This window comes from Oryctolagus cuniculus, chromosome 20 (genome assembly GCF_051225735.1).
Source record: "Oryctolagus cuniculus isolate XC-2025 breed Fujian yellow rabbit chromosome 20, ASM5122573v1, whole genome shotgun sequence".
Lineage (NCBI taxonomy): Eukaryota > Metazoa > Chordata > Mammalia > Lagomorpha > Leporidae > Oryctolagus > Oryctolagus cuniculus.
This window is the reverse complement of record NC_142886.1, coordinates 45,621,121-45,637,154: the sequence shown is the minus strand read 5'-3', so window position 1 is coordinate 45,637,154 and position 16,034 is coordinate 45,621,121. Positions and strand designations below refer to the sequence as shown.

General features: G+C 48.6%; 1 protein-coding gene across 15 annotated transcripts in view; it reads right to left on the bottom strand.

The window, feature by feature from the left end:
• VRK1 (VRK serine/threonine kinase 1) overlaps nucleotides 1-15,085 on the bottom strand; it is an 80,705-nt gene extending 65,620 nt beyond the window's left edge. For 4 of the 15 annotated variants that reach the window (XM_070065632.2, XM_051835940.3, XM_051835941.3 and 1 more), the window contains exons 1-2: nucleotides 14,878-15,000; nucleotides 2,381-2,500 (exon numbers count right to left, since the gene is read on the bottom strand). In XM_070065632.2, the coding sequence (XP_069921733.1) occupies nucleotides 2,381-2,438 (58 nt within the window). In that variant the 5' untranslated portion in view covers nucleotides 2,439-2,500; nucleotides 14,878-15,000. Of the gene's footprint in view, nucleotides 1-2,380; nucleotides 2,501-5,039; nucleotides 5,178-14,877 lie in introns of all 15 variants that reach the window. The other 11 variants (XM_089322530.1, XM_089322529.1, XM_070065634.2 and 8 more) reach the window with 8 other exon arrangements.
• Between the last annotated feature and the right edge of the window lie 949 nt (nucleotides 15,086-16,034).

Sequence of the window (16,034 nt, the reverse complement as noted above, 5' to 3'; positions counted from 1 at the left end):
CAGGGTTAGAAGAGGATGAAAAATGTCACATCAATTTGGCACAACTACCAAAACTTTAAATCCACAGCCATTTATCCCATAGGTACACTCATGTATCATCGAATGTACGCGGTATTTACTACACTACTGTACATAAAAACAAAAGACTAGAAATATCCCTAATTTACTCTAGGAGAGGACTTATTAAATAAATGGCAGCAGATAGCCAATAGAATGGAATATTGTTCAGTTCTGAAAATGAGGTAGAGGTCTACACAGACCAGTCTCCAAGAAAGTGCGTTCAGGGAAAAGTACAAGCACCATGATGAGAATTAGGATTTTCCTAAATATTCCTATTCCTGTGAACTAAAGGGACCCTGCTACATGTGCTGCAGGCACCGCCCCCAGGAGGCCCACAGGCTCTGTGTGTGGACAGACAGCACATTCCTAGGAGGCTGTGGAATCAATTCGTAGCAGAAAAATGCCTTAGGAGTGGGAGGCTTACTTTTCATATGCTTAGATTTATCACTGTGTGCATGCATTAACTTTTCTATTAAGATTTTTCAAGAAATTCTTCATGAATAATAAAAGAACTTCATTAAATAAACTACCAAGCAACTCTTTCAATGTTGTTAGTCCGGAACTTGCCAGGGCTTCTGTGACATCAGGATCCACCTAAGCCAGACCTACTAACTGCCTCAAACTAAGAACACGGCAGTCAATGCTGTAGAGAAACAACTCTCAATACTTGATTTGTGATGGGATCATTCCTTCACGTGTTGGTAACAGGTCAGTCTTCACAATGCACTATGGTCTCTAGCCTCTTAAAAAGTAATGCAGGGAGCCGCCGCCCACTCCAGCTCTCTGCTGTGGCCTGAGAAAGCAGTGGAAGATGGCACAAGTCCTTGGGCCCCTGCACCTGTGTGGGAGACCTGGAAGAAGCTCCTGGCTTCGGATAGACCCAGCTCCAGCCATTGCAGCCAACTGGGGAGTGAACCAGCGGATGGAAGACCTCTCTCTGCCTCTCCTTCTCTCTCTGTGTAACTGTGTTTCAAATAAATAAATAAACATTTAAAAAAAAAAAAAAAGTAATGCAGTCTCTGAAAGACCAGGAACTGAAAAGAATACTGACAAGATGTTCTTACATCCATTTTTGCATAAGTAATGCTGAATGAGTAAAAGCATGAATGACTGAAGCTATACCACAAAAATCAATTAACCATTAATTATACTCTACAGCTCCTCCATACAAATGATCTATTACAATGAATATCTCCACAATTAGGTTTCCATATAAGCAACGGTCCACACTGGGTGAGTTAAACACAGTACATGTTAATTCTTACAATAACCACGAAACAAAGTATTATTTTACTGACATAATGGAAATTAATTTTTCCATGATCTCACAACCAGTAAGTAGTAATAAGGCTATACAAGGTTCAAAAGACATGTAGGAAAGTGTAATTTTTGCAAAAAAAAATATTTTTGTTAATTAAAACAGAGTACATATAGAATAACTAAGTTTTAAAACAAGAATCTTAAAGTGGTCAGATATTTGCTTTAATGACTAATACTACAGCCATAAATAGAAATGCCATAAAAATAGTATAAAAATTAACCAGAAATACACTGCTATTGCTATAAACACATTTAGGATGACTTCCAAAGAGCAAAAGAAATGAAACAATCACTCACAGAAACAAGTTCTTATTTGGTTTTCTAAACATAATATGTTGACACCAATTCAAATGAAGAAACTTCATGTGATAAACTACTGTAGAACTGGGGGGAGGGGGAGGATTAAAATAATATAATACAAAAAAAGTGGATTTCATGAGACTCTTCCAGGGTCTAGCACAAAACCCTGGAGATTCCGAAGCCGACACTGTCATCGCAGCATCTGAATGACGGCACTTTTGCGATCATTTCTCAGGAAAGCGTTCAGACCAAATCAGTGCTCCAGGATCCGATTCTGCAGCAGGGATCTGGCCTAGAAGCCTGCGTCCCACGTAGGAGAGCCTGGGCTGGATTTCCGGCTCTTGCTCCCAGTCCCAGCCTCCTGCTAATGCAAACCCTGCCACACAGTGGTGATGGCTCAAGTACCTGGGTCTCTGACACACACGGGAGACCTGTGTGGTCTTTAGCAGTGGCCCAGGCCCAGCCACTGCAGGCATTTGGGGAATAAACCAGCAGACAGAAGTGCCTCACCCCCCTCTCTGACTTTCTACATCTCATTCTAAGTGCAGAAGAAAGGAAGGTGAAAATCTCAGCGCTACACATCCCTGCACACATGTAACACGTGTGTGGCACTGTGTCACCACTAACTGCCAGTTCACGCCAGGCTCTGGACGTTCTGTGAGGATCTGGAAGTCGGGGAGCCCGTCCTACTCTAACATACCTGCCACTTGACGAGAAACCAACAGGCATTTCTCAAGAATGGGCTGAATTAGGGCCATGGTCCAGGTACACCTCCCATGAACTCAGATAAGACCCAATTTCTCAGGTCTTCTTTCCTCACCTGAAAAATGAGAAGCTCGAATTAAAGTCCAAGCCAGGCACTTCACCTACTGGTTTGTAGGGAAAACAGCACAGTGCACCTCGGAGCCAGTATGAACCCCGGAGGACCTCTTCCCACACCCCACAGATGCACACTCCGGTCTCAGGCAGTCCACAGTTACGGATGCCAACAACAAAAGTTGTTGCTGTGAGAGCTCCCCCAACCCACCTGCTTACCAGACAGAACAGTCCCTGAACAAAATGGAAGAGAAACAAAGGGAAAAATGTTTCAAGTCAAAAATAAATCGAAGTGAACATTAAAAGGCTAATAAATTCAGTAATAAAAAGACAAATAACCCCACTTAAATGAGCCAAAGGACTTGGATAGATATTTCTCCAAAAAGGATTAGTAAGCAGCCAATAACCATACAAAAAATATCCAACATGATCAGTCATTAGAGAAATCAAAATCAAACTCACAGTGAGATACCGCTTCACATTCACTGGGATGGCAGAAACAAAGACAGACAATAACAAGTATTAGTGGGTTTGGAGAGATCTGAACCCTTACCCGTTGCTAGTGAGAAGGTAAAAGCTGGCAATCTTAGAAAACGGTAGTTCCTTAAGAGGTTAAACGTAGGGTTACCTTTGTGTGTGTGTGTATGTACACACACTCAAGAGAAATAACATTTACCCACAATTTGTACACAATTCCTCATAGCAAGCAGCATTGTTCATAATAGCCAAAATGTGAAAGCAACTCAAAGTCCTTCAAATGATGAATGGATAAATAATTGTGGTATATCCATACAATGAAACACAGCAATAAAAAAAAATATGAAGTGGGGCAGGCACTGTGGCACAGTGGGTAAGGCTGTTGCCTGCAGTGCTGGCATCCCATACAGGTGCCAGTTCAAGTCCCGGCTATTCCACTTCTGATCCAGCTCTCAGATTATTTATTTATTTATAACCAAATCTTTAAAAAAAAAAATAAAAGTGAAGTACTAATACATGTTACAATACAGATAACGATGAAACAGGGTACGTGACAGAAGCCGGTACAAAAGAGCACCCATTACATGATTCCAATTATGTAAAATTTGCAGAATCGATAAATTTATAGACAAAGAGCAGACTTGTATCTTAGGCACGGGTAGTGACTACTAATTGGTGAGTTTCTTTCAGCCCTGATGAGAACTCTCTAAAATCAGGTTGCAATGGTCTGACGTTTGCAGGCCCCAAAGCAGGCCACTGAGAGCAGAAAGCAAGCAGCAGCGGTGGGTTTCCTGTTGTAATGTCCAGGCTGCTCTCCAGCCTCCTGCTCTCGGGGGCACAGCACCGCGCAATGCACGTCTCCTTCCAGAGGCACAATCTGTGAAGACTAAAGCTCACTGATCTGGAATGACTTCGACTGAATTACAAAACTCTATAAACTCTACCTGTGATTCCTGGAGTTCAAAGTAGGACACTGAAGGAGGGGACAAGTGAAAAAACAGAGACTTTCAAAAACGGAGTCGGGATCCTGACCCACAACTTCCTAAAACAGAGGGAAGATCTCCTGGCAAGGGGTAGAGTGTGCACACCACACACTCAGAACACGCGTGGGCAGAGACCCAGCACCAGGATGGAGGAAGCTGCCTTTATCATGAATACATCAAGTAACAGAATCCAGATACAAGATTCTAGTAAGCCTCAAAAACAAAACAAAAAACCCTAATGATCAAGGAAAACAGAGCCGGAATGAATACCAGAAGATAATCCATTCGAGTCGTTACAGATGAAGTTTCAGGCCAGGGGGGTGATGACAGATCCAAGACCAGAAGCCTCATTAAAGGTAACTTAAGGGTGAGCACACAATCCCAACTCCCGGTGTGACCACTTGACCCAACGCTACCTACCACCACTGGTGCGTTCAAGTGCACAGAAGAAAAGGAAACTTGGCCTCCCCCTACCAGAACACACAAAAAAGTCCTGGAGACTCAAACCGAAATGTGAAAGGCCAAACAGTAAAGCTTCTAACAGATAACACAGGAGAACGACCCCATAATCACGCGGCAGCAAGAAAGTCTTAAATAGGATGCAAAAAGCACAAACCATAAAGGAAAAGATGATAAACAGAAACTGAAAAGGTGCTCAAACCATCAGCCCTCAGGGCCATGCCAATGAACCCCACACTGAGACCTTACACAGAACCACTAAAACAGATGAAATAATAAGTTTAACTGACAGTATCAAAAGGAATAAAGACTAAAAAGCCACCAGAACTGTCACATGCTGGCAGGAATATGAATCATCTATTAAAGCCAAAGATACATACATATATATATATATATACACATACCCTATGACCAACAATTCTACTCCCAGATATATACCCTACTAAAACGAATTATGTGGATGCCTGTGTGTATACCCCAAAAGATAAGAACAAGAATGACTTTTGCAGTCTTATTCATTATTGCCCCAGAGTAGAAACTATTCTAATATTCATCCACTTTACTAATTTTTATATATAATTTGCGAAGACTTTTAAAAAAATGGCCACGAATTCTTCGACATACCTTCCACAAGGACATGCAGTCTCAGGGCTGGCGCTGCGGCATAGCATCCCATATGGGCACCGGTTCGAGTCCCGGTTGATCCACTACTGTGTTATTCATACAACATGGGTGAATCTCAGAAAGTTGAATAGAAGAGGCCTGGGGAAAAGGTGGTGTACAGCGTATCACTCCAGTGACGTGAGTGCAGAACTAACCTACAGTGACAGATACCAGAAAAGCAGTTACCCTGGTAGAGCAGTCACTGGAAAGGGGCCCACGTCAGAGACGTCAGGAGTGCTAGGATAGTGTGGCCATTCTAGGGCGTTCACTATGTACAAAAACAAAGTCACCGTAGAGAGGATCTGTATACCTTTTATTAGAATTCCAAAAAAGACTGCTCTTAATCAGAATGAGCCACGGAAAGCATCAGCATGCCCTATGCACTCTACCACCAGCCCCGGTACTTAACACACAGTCACCCCAGCTTCCAAGACAGTCCGCTCCTTTTCATCCTGCCTCTCTGGTTCCCCTTCTTGGTATCTTCTGTTGCCTCCTTTCTGCTCAGCTCTTTCTTACTTTTGGGATTCCCCAGGTTTCCACCCTCAATCCTCTTCATTCTACATGCTACAATTCTTTGTCCTGCTTTTCCAATCTCAGTTGATGGCATCACCATACCCTGTTCTCTTACAAACTTCTAATCTGGCAGAGAATTAGGAATCCAAAATATCTTGAAAAACTGCAGTTGGCTAAATCCATTAACACGGAAGTTAACAGGGTGAGCACAAAGCTCCATGGACCACAAAACGAACGCACAGATCAGGATAAGCAATGACGTAGACAGGTCTGGGATTTTATTCAACTCTAGGTTCAATGTATGATGCGGCCATGAAAAGGATAAACCTAATATTAGTAAAAATACAGTATGCAAAAAGAGGAAGATAATAATCTTCCCTACATTAAGAGTGTTATACCTAGAACAAGAAATCCAACTCTATTTCTTCACTTATCTAGCCATGCCTGAAGTATTGCATTCAATTTTTTTTTTTTTTGACAGGCAGAGTGGATAGTGAGAAAGAGAGACAGAGAGAAAGGTCTTCCTTTTTCCGTTGGCTCACCCCCCCCAAATGGCCGCTACAGCCGGCGCACCATGGCCAGCACTGTGCAGATCCGAAGTCAGGAGCCAGGTGCTTCTCCTGGTCTCCCATGCAGGTGCAGGGCCTAAGCACTTGGGCCATCCTCCACTGCCTTCCCGGGCCACAACAGAGAGCTGGTCTGGAAGAGGAGCAACCGCAACAGAATTTGGCGCCCCAACCGGGACTAGAACCTGGGGTGCCAGCGCCGCAGGTGGAAGATTAGCCAAGTGAGCCGCGGCACCGGCCTGCATTCAATTCTAAGGATTACAATTTTAAAATATAATTTTTTTGACAGGCAGAGTGGACAGTGAGAGAGACAGAGAGAAAAGTTTTCCTTTGTCCGTTGGTTCACCCTCCAATGGCCACTGTGGCCGGCGCACCACGCTGATCCGAAGCCAGGAGCCAGGTGCTTCTCCTGGTCTCCCATGCAGGTGCAGGGCCCAAGCACTTGGGCCATCCTCCACTGTACTCCCTGGCCACAGCAGAGAGCTGGACTGAAAGAGGAGCAACCGGGACAGAATCCAGCACCCCAACCAGGACTAGAACCCGGGGTGCCGGCGCCGCAGGCGGAAGATTAGCCTAGTGAGCCGCGGCACTGGCCTAAAATATAATTTTTTAAAAAGGAAAGCCATCAGCATGATGAACTGACATGAAACCGTGCCATGTGAAGAGCAGCTAATAAGCTGGAGATGTTTCAACTCCAAGAATGAATTTTTACTTATTTTTCATTTTTATTTGAAAGGCAGAGAGTCAAAAAGAAGAAAGACAAAGAGTGGTCTTCCATTTGCTGGTTCACTCTCCAAATACTTTTAACAGTCAAGGCCTGGGCAGGCCAAAGCCAGGCGCCCAGAACTCGATCCATTAAGTCTCCTAAATGGGAGGTAAGGACCCGGGCATCTAAGAATCTGAAAGCATGTTAAGAGGAAGAGGAATTCAGTCTGTTCAGTCTGTCTCCACGACAGGACTGAGTATCGACTTCCCAGCCACACAAGGATTTCCAGCAGTCAAATTTTAATAAAAAACAGGCAGGCGATCTCAGCTGAGGCTAATCTTATCCCGCAGTGCAAAGAGCAGCCCCTGCAACACAGAATGACCCATCTAAGATGTCAACAATCCCACGGTTGAGAAACCATGCAATGAGCTCCTTGTCAGTGGACAATGTGATTATGGCCAACAAATGACTCAAGGATGGTGGGAAAGGAGTTTAAAAAGATTTTCTGTTTTAGATAATTATCCAGGGAAAAATATCTTCAGATAAGTTAAAGTGATGATGATGATGGTGAGCATGACAAAAACGTACTCAACAATTACAGTGGCCCAGACCTTACACTAAGAGATTCATGTCCACAGTCGACAGTGAATTCTCACAAGAACCTTCTGTTAGGTATTATTGCACCTGATCTAGGTAAACAAGGTTGCCCTAATGTCACTCAACAGTCAACATCTGAATCTACCTGAATCCAATTACATACATCACAATATTAAGTGGTCAAAGCTTTGCCACTCTAAAAAATAAGTGAGGGGCACATGTACCATGTGTAACACAAGCCGCGCTGGCTGAGAAGAAGAAGAGAGGATTATCTGAAGTGGTCCTGTGATGGAGGAAAGAACAATTATCTTGACGATCCCCGACTGCCTACTTCTTTAAGAGCCAAGACGCTCTTACAAACCCACGGAATCTCGGTCAGAAGCGGGGAGTAATGATGACATCCCTTTATCCACAGGCGTGAAAGCTCAGGGTGGACAGACGTTTGAACATCCCCGACTGGGAATCCTGCCCTTAACACACACACGAGATGCAGATACATGGTTTCTTGGCTGCCTATCCTCACACCCATCTGTCGGGATGGCAGTGTGCCTGCTCACATGTTGGTCAAACTGTCACTAGGGCAGAGGTGCCAAGCAATGATCGTTTTAAATGGGCAGCTTGCTCTTCTCTTCTGCAGAGAAAAAATATTCTCTGGTAACACGGAAGGGCTGCAATCTAAGTGAAATATTCTTGACCAATCTCACCATTTCAGCCGGAGAAAGATCTAGACTAGTAGATGAGACTGAGGCTAAGGAAGTTAAATCAAACAGAAAGGTACTCTGAAGACAAGCTGCAGCACAGCTCTTCACACTGCTCGTCATGGTGACCTCTTGCACGGTGACACCTTTGCTCAACAAGTCACTGCTGGTTTTTTTAATGGGATGAAACATTTTCCCATGTTCTAAATAAAAGAGTAGAAATGCATTAATATCTAGTAGTTTGACATTATGTAAGTGCTACTTGTTGGCTGGGTATTTCATAAATGATAGAAATCTAATCTACAGCCAAGATCTTCTAATTGCAAAAACGTGGAAAACAAATGAGACTCCCAAAGATGAACAGGGCAAAAAAAAAAAGTATAATTTCAATGGGGGGGGGGATGGAAGGGGGGCTAAAAAAAAATAAGAAACTGAGTATTTTCATTCACAAATCTAAAATTTAAGTCTCTGGGGCAAAATCCCAGGCCAGTTACCTGTCCCGCTCTCTCGAATGTAAGCAAAATGTCCCCAAACTCAAGGTGGCTTCCTGGCGTCAAGTCTCTACCAGCTCCCGCATCTGGAAAGCCCTCCCTGGGACTGCACCCCGAGTGCGGCCGCCTCAGCGACTCTGCAGACGGCTGGTCCCCACCACTCTCCACACGTGCTCCACACAGAAGGGGCAGGACAGCCTAAGCAGCAGTCCCTCACTGTTTCCATCTTCTCAGCTGGCCAGCTCCTGGACCCTTTCAGGCCTGAGAAGAAAGGTCACCCACATCAACAAGGAGCAATGACCCTCCTGCTCTTCTGCATACGACCTCCTGAGACTGGCATCAAGACGCAGCAGTGCCGGAGTCCAGCAGAGCCTGCAGGCTCCAACCCGACAGTGGTGAAGCCTGGCATTTACCATAACCTTCGGAGAAATACCAGGACTCCCCCACTGGGAAATGACGCCCGTGAGGCCTTCTCTTACACCTGTACAACACGAGTGCTGAGAGTCATGGTTACAGCCTGTTCTTCCAACCAACCTGTTGCTGTCTCACACAGGGCCCTAAAATGACTCCTCCCCAATACCTTGTATACCTTGTGATTTTCCTGTGAACACCGAGAAGTAGTGCCTTCTAGAATCCAGTGAGACTCATCACAGGCTCGTCAACCCAGCCAGCAGTTTCTGGACTCGGGAACCAGGTACCCCGCCTCCACCTCCTTCTGCACCGTCGCCTGCGTGACTCCCCCGAAACGGCCAGTCCATTCTTACCTTCTCTAGGACACGTCTCTGCGCCTACTCTTCTCCCAGACACTGTCCCACCTTTTAGCCATGTCTCCCCTTGGTAAGTCTGCACTCATGTCCATTTAACTGCTCGCTCACTTCCTCCGTCTTCATCTGAGTACTGAGTTTTCAGTGCATAACCAACTGACTTCGGATAAAAGTTCTGAAAACTGCTCAGTGGAGAAGGTTTAAACAAATGGCTTTGGAACAGTTGGACATCCACAGACAAAAAAAAAAAAAAGAAAAAAGAAGAAGAACCAAGATCTAAGCCTCACCTTCTACGCAAAAATCAACTCAAAACAGATCATAGGTCTAAATACAGGATGTGAAATTATAAAACACTGGGGGCCGGCGCCGCGGCTCACTAGGCTAATCCTCCGCCTTGCGGAGCCGGCACACCGGGTTCTAGTCCCGGTCGGGGCGCCGGATTCTGTCCCGGTTGCCCCTCTTCCAGGCCAGCTCTCTGCTGTGGCCAGGGAGTGCAGTGGAGGATGGCCCAGGTGCTTGGGCCCTGCACCCCATGGGTGACCAGGAAAAGCACCTGGCTCCTGGCTCCTGCCATCGGATCAGCGCGGTGCGCCGGCCACAGCGCGCCGGCCGCGCCGGCCATTGGAGGGTGAACCAACGGCAAAAGAAGACCTTTCTCTCTGTCTCTCTCACTGTCCACTCTGCCTGTCAAAAAAAAAAAAAAAAAAGAAATTATAAAACACTTAGAAGACGACATAAATCTGATCTCAGGTTACGAGGAGCTCTGAGACACACGTGACACAAAAACAATCCACACACTGATAAATCAGACTCCATAAAAGTTAAAAAATGTTGTGCTGTGAAAGATACCATACGAGAAGGAAAAGCCAGACTGAGAAAATGTGTTTATAATTTAGATTATGGGTGAAGAACTTGTATCCAGTGCATAAAGAACATTCTACACTCAGCAATAAGAACAGGGTTCAAATACAAAATGAGTGAAAGACTTGAACAGACAAGTCCTCAAAGAAGCTATGAATGGCAAAGAAGCACAGGAGAGGTTAGCTATCAGGAAGAGGGAGCCACCAGGGAAATGCAGATTAAAGCCACCCAGACACATCTATCACTACACACACGAAACACCACCGATACCAACGGTGGTGAGGATGCAGACACTGGACCCCTCATCGCGTGAGGACAGGACTGTTCACAAGTTCTTAGCTAAACACACACTTAGCATATGACCCCACAATTGCACTCCTGGGCATTCATCCTAGAAAAATGAAAACTTATATTCACAAGAAAAGCCAAAAATGACACACAATCCACATGGCCTTCAGCAGGTAAATGGTTAAATAAAGTGTGGTACAGCCATAAAATGGACAAACACAGCACAGTTACCAGAACCAGGAAAGTAACACTGATTCGAAGTTCAACGTTCCGGTTCTTCGGTGTAGGTACAGCTCCGGGACATCTGATCGCATGTACAGATCCACAGAACCATCACCACAATCAGGACCCACAACTGGGCCTTCATCCTCAAGAAACCCAACCTTAACCCAGCAAAAACTGGTCATCTCTGGGGCCAGTGCTGTGACACAGGGGCAAAGCCACCGCCTGCCATGCCGGCATCCCATTTGTGAACGGCCTTCCTGGCTGCTCCACTTCTGATCCAGTTTCCTGTGAATAGTCTAGGAAAGGCAGCAGAAGATGGCCCAAGTGTTTGGGCTCCTGCCACCCACATGGGAGACCAGGATAAAGCTCCTGGCTTCGGCCTGGCCCACAGCTCAACCTTGCAGCCACCTGGGGAGTGAACCAGCAGATGGAAGATCTCTCTCTTTCAAAATAAATAAATCTCAAAAATGGCGAACTCCATTCACTTCTGTAATGTTGTCATTTCAAGAATCCTGAATAAATAGAATTACATCACCTTTAGAGACTGGCTTTTTTTTTTTTTTTTTTTTTTAAACTCAGAACTATGCTCCATACAAGCTGCTGCATGTACCAACTATTCTCCCTCTCTGGTGACGAGTGATGTTCCACTGTGTGCTAGACCGTATTTTATTTAGCCATTCATCCTTTGAAGGACCGGTGGGCTGTTCTCGGTTTGGGCTATGATGAACAACTGCTGTGAACCTTCCTGCCCAGGTTTTTGGTGAGTGTGTAGGTTCCATCTCTCTAGGACAAATGCCCAGGAGCACAATTCTGGGCTGCAGGGTACCTGAGTGTTTAACTTCCTGAGAAATGGCAAAACTGACTCCTAGGTGGCCACCCATCCTACTCTCCCAGGAGCAACAGGAGAGGGGAGAGAACCTGAAAGTCATCATTTCTACAGTGCTTTCTACAAGCCTGAAAAAGCAGCAAGAGGAACCCTCTTAAATGTTGTAACCCGAACTTCACTTTCTTAAAAATTATTTTTTAAAGCTTCTTTTTCCTCTTTCCCAAATAATGGACAACTTTTTTATCTCTAGCAAAGAATGTATAGTTATAGGTATGTTGGTAGCGGATGCCATATTGTATACCAAACTGCAAGTGGGGAGGGAAAAAACCCTGAAACCTACAGTAGAAACAGACAAAGCTTCTGTTTCTACGCCTTCCAGTCCACCAAGACTAAAGGCTCAAGAGAACTTGCAAAGACTCAGGTATGCTGTGAAATGTGACTGCAACGCATTAACACACAGCACCATCGAGTGGTATCTGTTCAGCTGTTACTCCGCACAACGATTTAAGAAAAGCAACTAATCTGAAACAGAACTGCAGCTTCCTCAGCTGTAAGGCTTCCAACTTTATAGCTTTTTAATTTAGATCTGACACGCTGATAAAGACAATGCTGTCTCTTTTGGGGTCTTGAAACAAGAAGCTAAGTCCACAGCAGACGTATCTGTCCACCCGGAGAAAATGAACGAACAGAAATTATAAATTCCAAAGACAACACTGGGACCTGACGTCCCTGTTACCAATGGCTTCCAGTTCTGAGTCCCTCGCGGGATCGGCGCGATTGTTCCTGGCGCTGACCTCCTCCCACTGTTACTAGGATGCTTACCCCGAGATTTAATTATATGACTCCTTCTAGGGCACTGTCCCACTTACTGCACAGGGCTGACTGCTAAACATGTGTTTAACATTTGCCAGTGCAAACAGTGTCTATTCTAAGATGCAGTTTAAACCCTACAGCACTGGCTCCCATCAGAGAGAGAAGTTATGGCAAAGAATCGTCAAATCCACACACTTACCTGAAGATTAAACAGAAAGCATGGTTCGCAGGCATGAGTTTTTCTAGGCTGACAAGGATGCTCTGGTTAACAAAATTCTCAGTAAATGCACTGAGAATGTTTAGCTAAAGTCGTTTCGTATTAGCATGTGGGACCGATACTAAAAGTCTACCTCCCTGACAGGAGGGGAGGGGCACACCTCCAGCCCCTCCAGGCTCCCTGGAGAGCTTGTCTGTAAGGGTCGCCCGTGGGCTCCTGGAGCAAGAGTGGCAGGCAATGCCCGAGTTCCTGCCAAGGTCTGAGCCAACACTGGGGACGACGGAGCAGGAGTAACGGGGAGTGCACGAATCCACTTCAAAACAGCTTCCTCAGAACACAGCGTGCTTGTCTCACGCGGAGCCAAGGGGGAAACCCACCAGCACGGCCCTCTGCTCTCCGGCAAGGGCTCCCACAGGCAGGGGAATGGGGTCAGCAGGGCCAGACACACCCCCGGCTCACATCCCCTCGGATAGCCTCCTAGCGAAGTGCCGAGCCAGGATGCTATCGCTTTTCCGGATTAATTTTGCATTCTTGTTGAAAACTCTTTGTTTTCTATATTCCATCATAAATAGCCTTATACATTCACCGACCTGTGCTGGATCCTAAACAAAGTCCAAAAGAACCTGCATTAAGTGAAGACGAGGAACACTTGCTTCAGGGAGACCGGGGGACAGCAAGAACAGACGCAGCACCGTAGCCCAGTGCCCACCTGCTCTCCCTCTGAGCACGCAGAGCGCCCACCAGGCTAACCCGCTGCAGGGGCTCTCAGCTGCCGTCCACCCTCACCCTGTTAGCAGTGTTCACAGGCCGCACTCACACCCACGCAGCACTAACTCCCTTAGGCTCCTGCCTGCCACACATCTGCAGGAATCAGGGGCCCTCCTTCTCCTGTGACACAAGGCAAACCTCAAAGCTCTGCTTCATCTCCAAGTAAGTTTCAATTTTCCAAGTCAAAATCCTGTTCACAGTATGTTGTCTGATTAGGGATGCCTTTACAGAAAGCAGTCGCCAAAATTAACATCTTGTTTTTGCCTTTTCTAGACATCTGGGACATTCATTTACGTATTATTTAGAAGAAGAAAAAGCTGGCCTATTTCCTTTAAGAAACTGAATGTTAGGGTCTGTCGACGTGGTGAGCGCCTTCCGGTTACTTTCAAGCACAGCCTTGCATCCTGCAGTAGAGTTCGCGAAGCTTCCCACAGACCCACTTGCGGGGCACGCACTCCCCTGCTCTGTGCCAGGCTCACGCTCAGCGCGTCACCCCAGAACCTCGTGAACAAACACCCTCCCGTGACGCCTGCAGCTCGGAGCACTACAAGCAGCCATCACATGCGAAACTGCCACCTGCCCGGGACCGGGCCCCGACCTGGGCGCGCCGGCAGCCTGCAGGGCAGACGAGCGACGCTGAGACGCGCGGGCGCGGGCGTGCTGGGGCCGCCGGAGGAAGCCACTACCGCTTCGGCCGCGCTCCCCAGCCCAGCCCAGCCTCTCACCCGCCCAGAAACTAAAACTCCCGGCGCGGCCCCGCGGGCGCCACCTGCGCCCAGTGCCGGCCCCAGGCGCGCTGCTCGCTCACAAGCCGCTGTGCACCTGCGCACCGACCTCTCCAAACCACCCCGCTCGGCCTGGCCTAAAACCCTCCTTCTCAACTCCTACACACGAACGCGGCCCTTTTTATTTTTACTCCATGAATTTCAGACTCAACAGATGAGCGATTCCAGTTTAAAAGAACAGCTAATGAGGCTCTTCGACTGAGATTCGCAAGCTATCCCGGGAGATGCAGAAGGAAACCGACCGACCACGGCGGGCTGGTCCGTGTCGCTCGGGGGCTCGCGGCCACTTCACGGAACCTGACTAAACCCACGCGGGCGTGGGCGCCGACCCGCGGGAAGCGGACGCCCCGGCCGGCTAGCCAAGGGGCGCCCCCAGGCCCCTCCGGCAGGTCTGGCCCCCGGGACTCCGGCCCGCAACCGCCGGTCCTCGCCGGGACGCTGCCCCGACCCCGCACGGCTCGGCCCCCGCCCCGCGCCCTCGGAAGCCAAGCCGAGTGCCCGCCGCGCCGGCCAGGCCGCGCGAAGCCGCCAGCGCCTGGAGCTGAGGCTGCGGAGCCGGCGCGCTGGCGCAGGAACAGGAAGCCGCGCGCGCCCCGGCGACGCCGCGCCGCGCGGCCCCGCGCCCGCTCCCGGCCGGCCCCGCGTCCCCGGCTCGGGCCCCGCTGCCTGCGGCCTCCCTACCCCAAGCCGCAGGCCCGTCGCCTCCTGCCCAGTACGAACTTCCCGCCGCTTTCGCCGACTCGCAACTCGGCGGCGGCGCCGGCCCCTCCGCACCCGGCAGTATGGAGCCTTCCCATTGGCTCTGGCGCCGGGGGAGGCGGGGCGAGCGTAGGTACGGGCCGCGCTCCTTCCGCCGCCTCCCCAGGGCTGCCGGGATCGGTGGTGGGCGCTCCCACTGCATGCTGGGAGTTGTAGTCTTTGGGCGACCCAGGGAGACCCAGGGTCCCCTGCTCCCTGGGGATTCTGGGAAATGTGGTTTACACGCTCAGCTTGCGTGTTTCTGACCAACTAAGGTATTCGTCGATGAGCTGGGAGCCGAAGAAGTCAGTATTGCCAGTGCTTGGAGTAGCTTCATCCATTAATATTGAAAAAGGGCCTTGTGAGTGCCTCCTGTCGCCCTCCACCCCCCGCCCGGAGGCCTTGTCCAGCGCTTGGCCCCAGGTCTAGCCCTTCCGCGTGATGGACATTGCACCTGAGGTAGGTGGTAGACCTCCGCGACGCTCCGGTGTCTGCCAGGATGAAAGGAGACGGTCGGGGTAGCGCTGCGTGTTCCGTGAGTGGTAGGAGGGGCTGGTGTCGTCTGGCCACCCCTGGTCACGTGGCTGAATCCTGCCTGTTGGTCAAGGCCTCGTGTCGCGGTCACGCAGCCCTCTGGGACCCTCACTCTGCAGTGTGCTCGGCCGGTGAAGCCGGCTAAGGCTGCTGCTCCCGGGGGGCCGTGAGCTATGGCAGGTGGGACCCCCGTTCTACATCAAACGGACCCGAGTCAGAGGCCGAGGAGACCCCAGGCGGCTGGCGAAGCCGGCTTCAGGGACCTTGGCAGGGCGTTTGCGCGGCTTTGGAGGGGCTGGTTTTTATTTGCCAAGCTGAGGAATTTATATATGATTTTCTCAAAGTGACTCCGCCAAAATCGGGCGAGCTTTGGTCCCACAAACCTGGATTCCCTCGGTCCTTGAACGGTGCAGTGATGTAGCTAACGTCTGCACCTACCCTGCCAGGTACCCTCACCAGCTCCCGGTGATGACCTCACAGCCCACTGAAAGGACCCCGTGCCCCCTGGCGGGGTGGGAAGGGAGGAGACAGGCTCCTTGGGCAGGTGTCCCCCACCCCATCCTTGC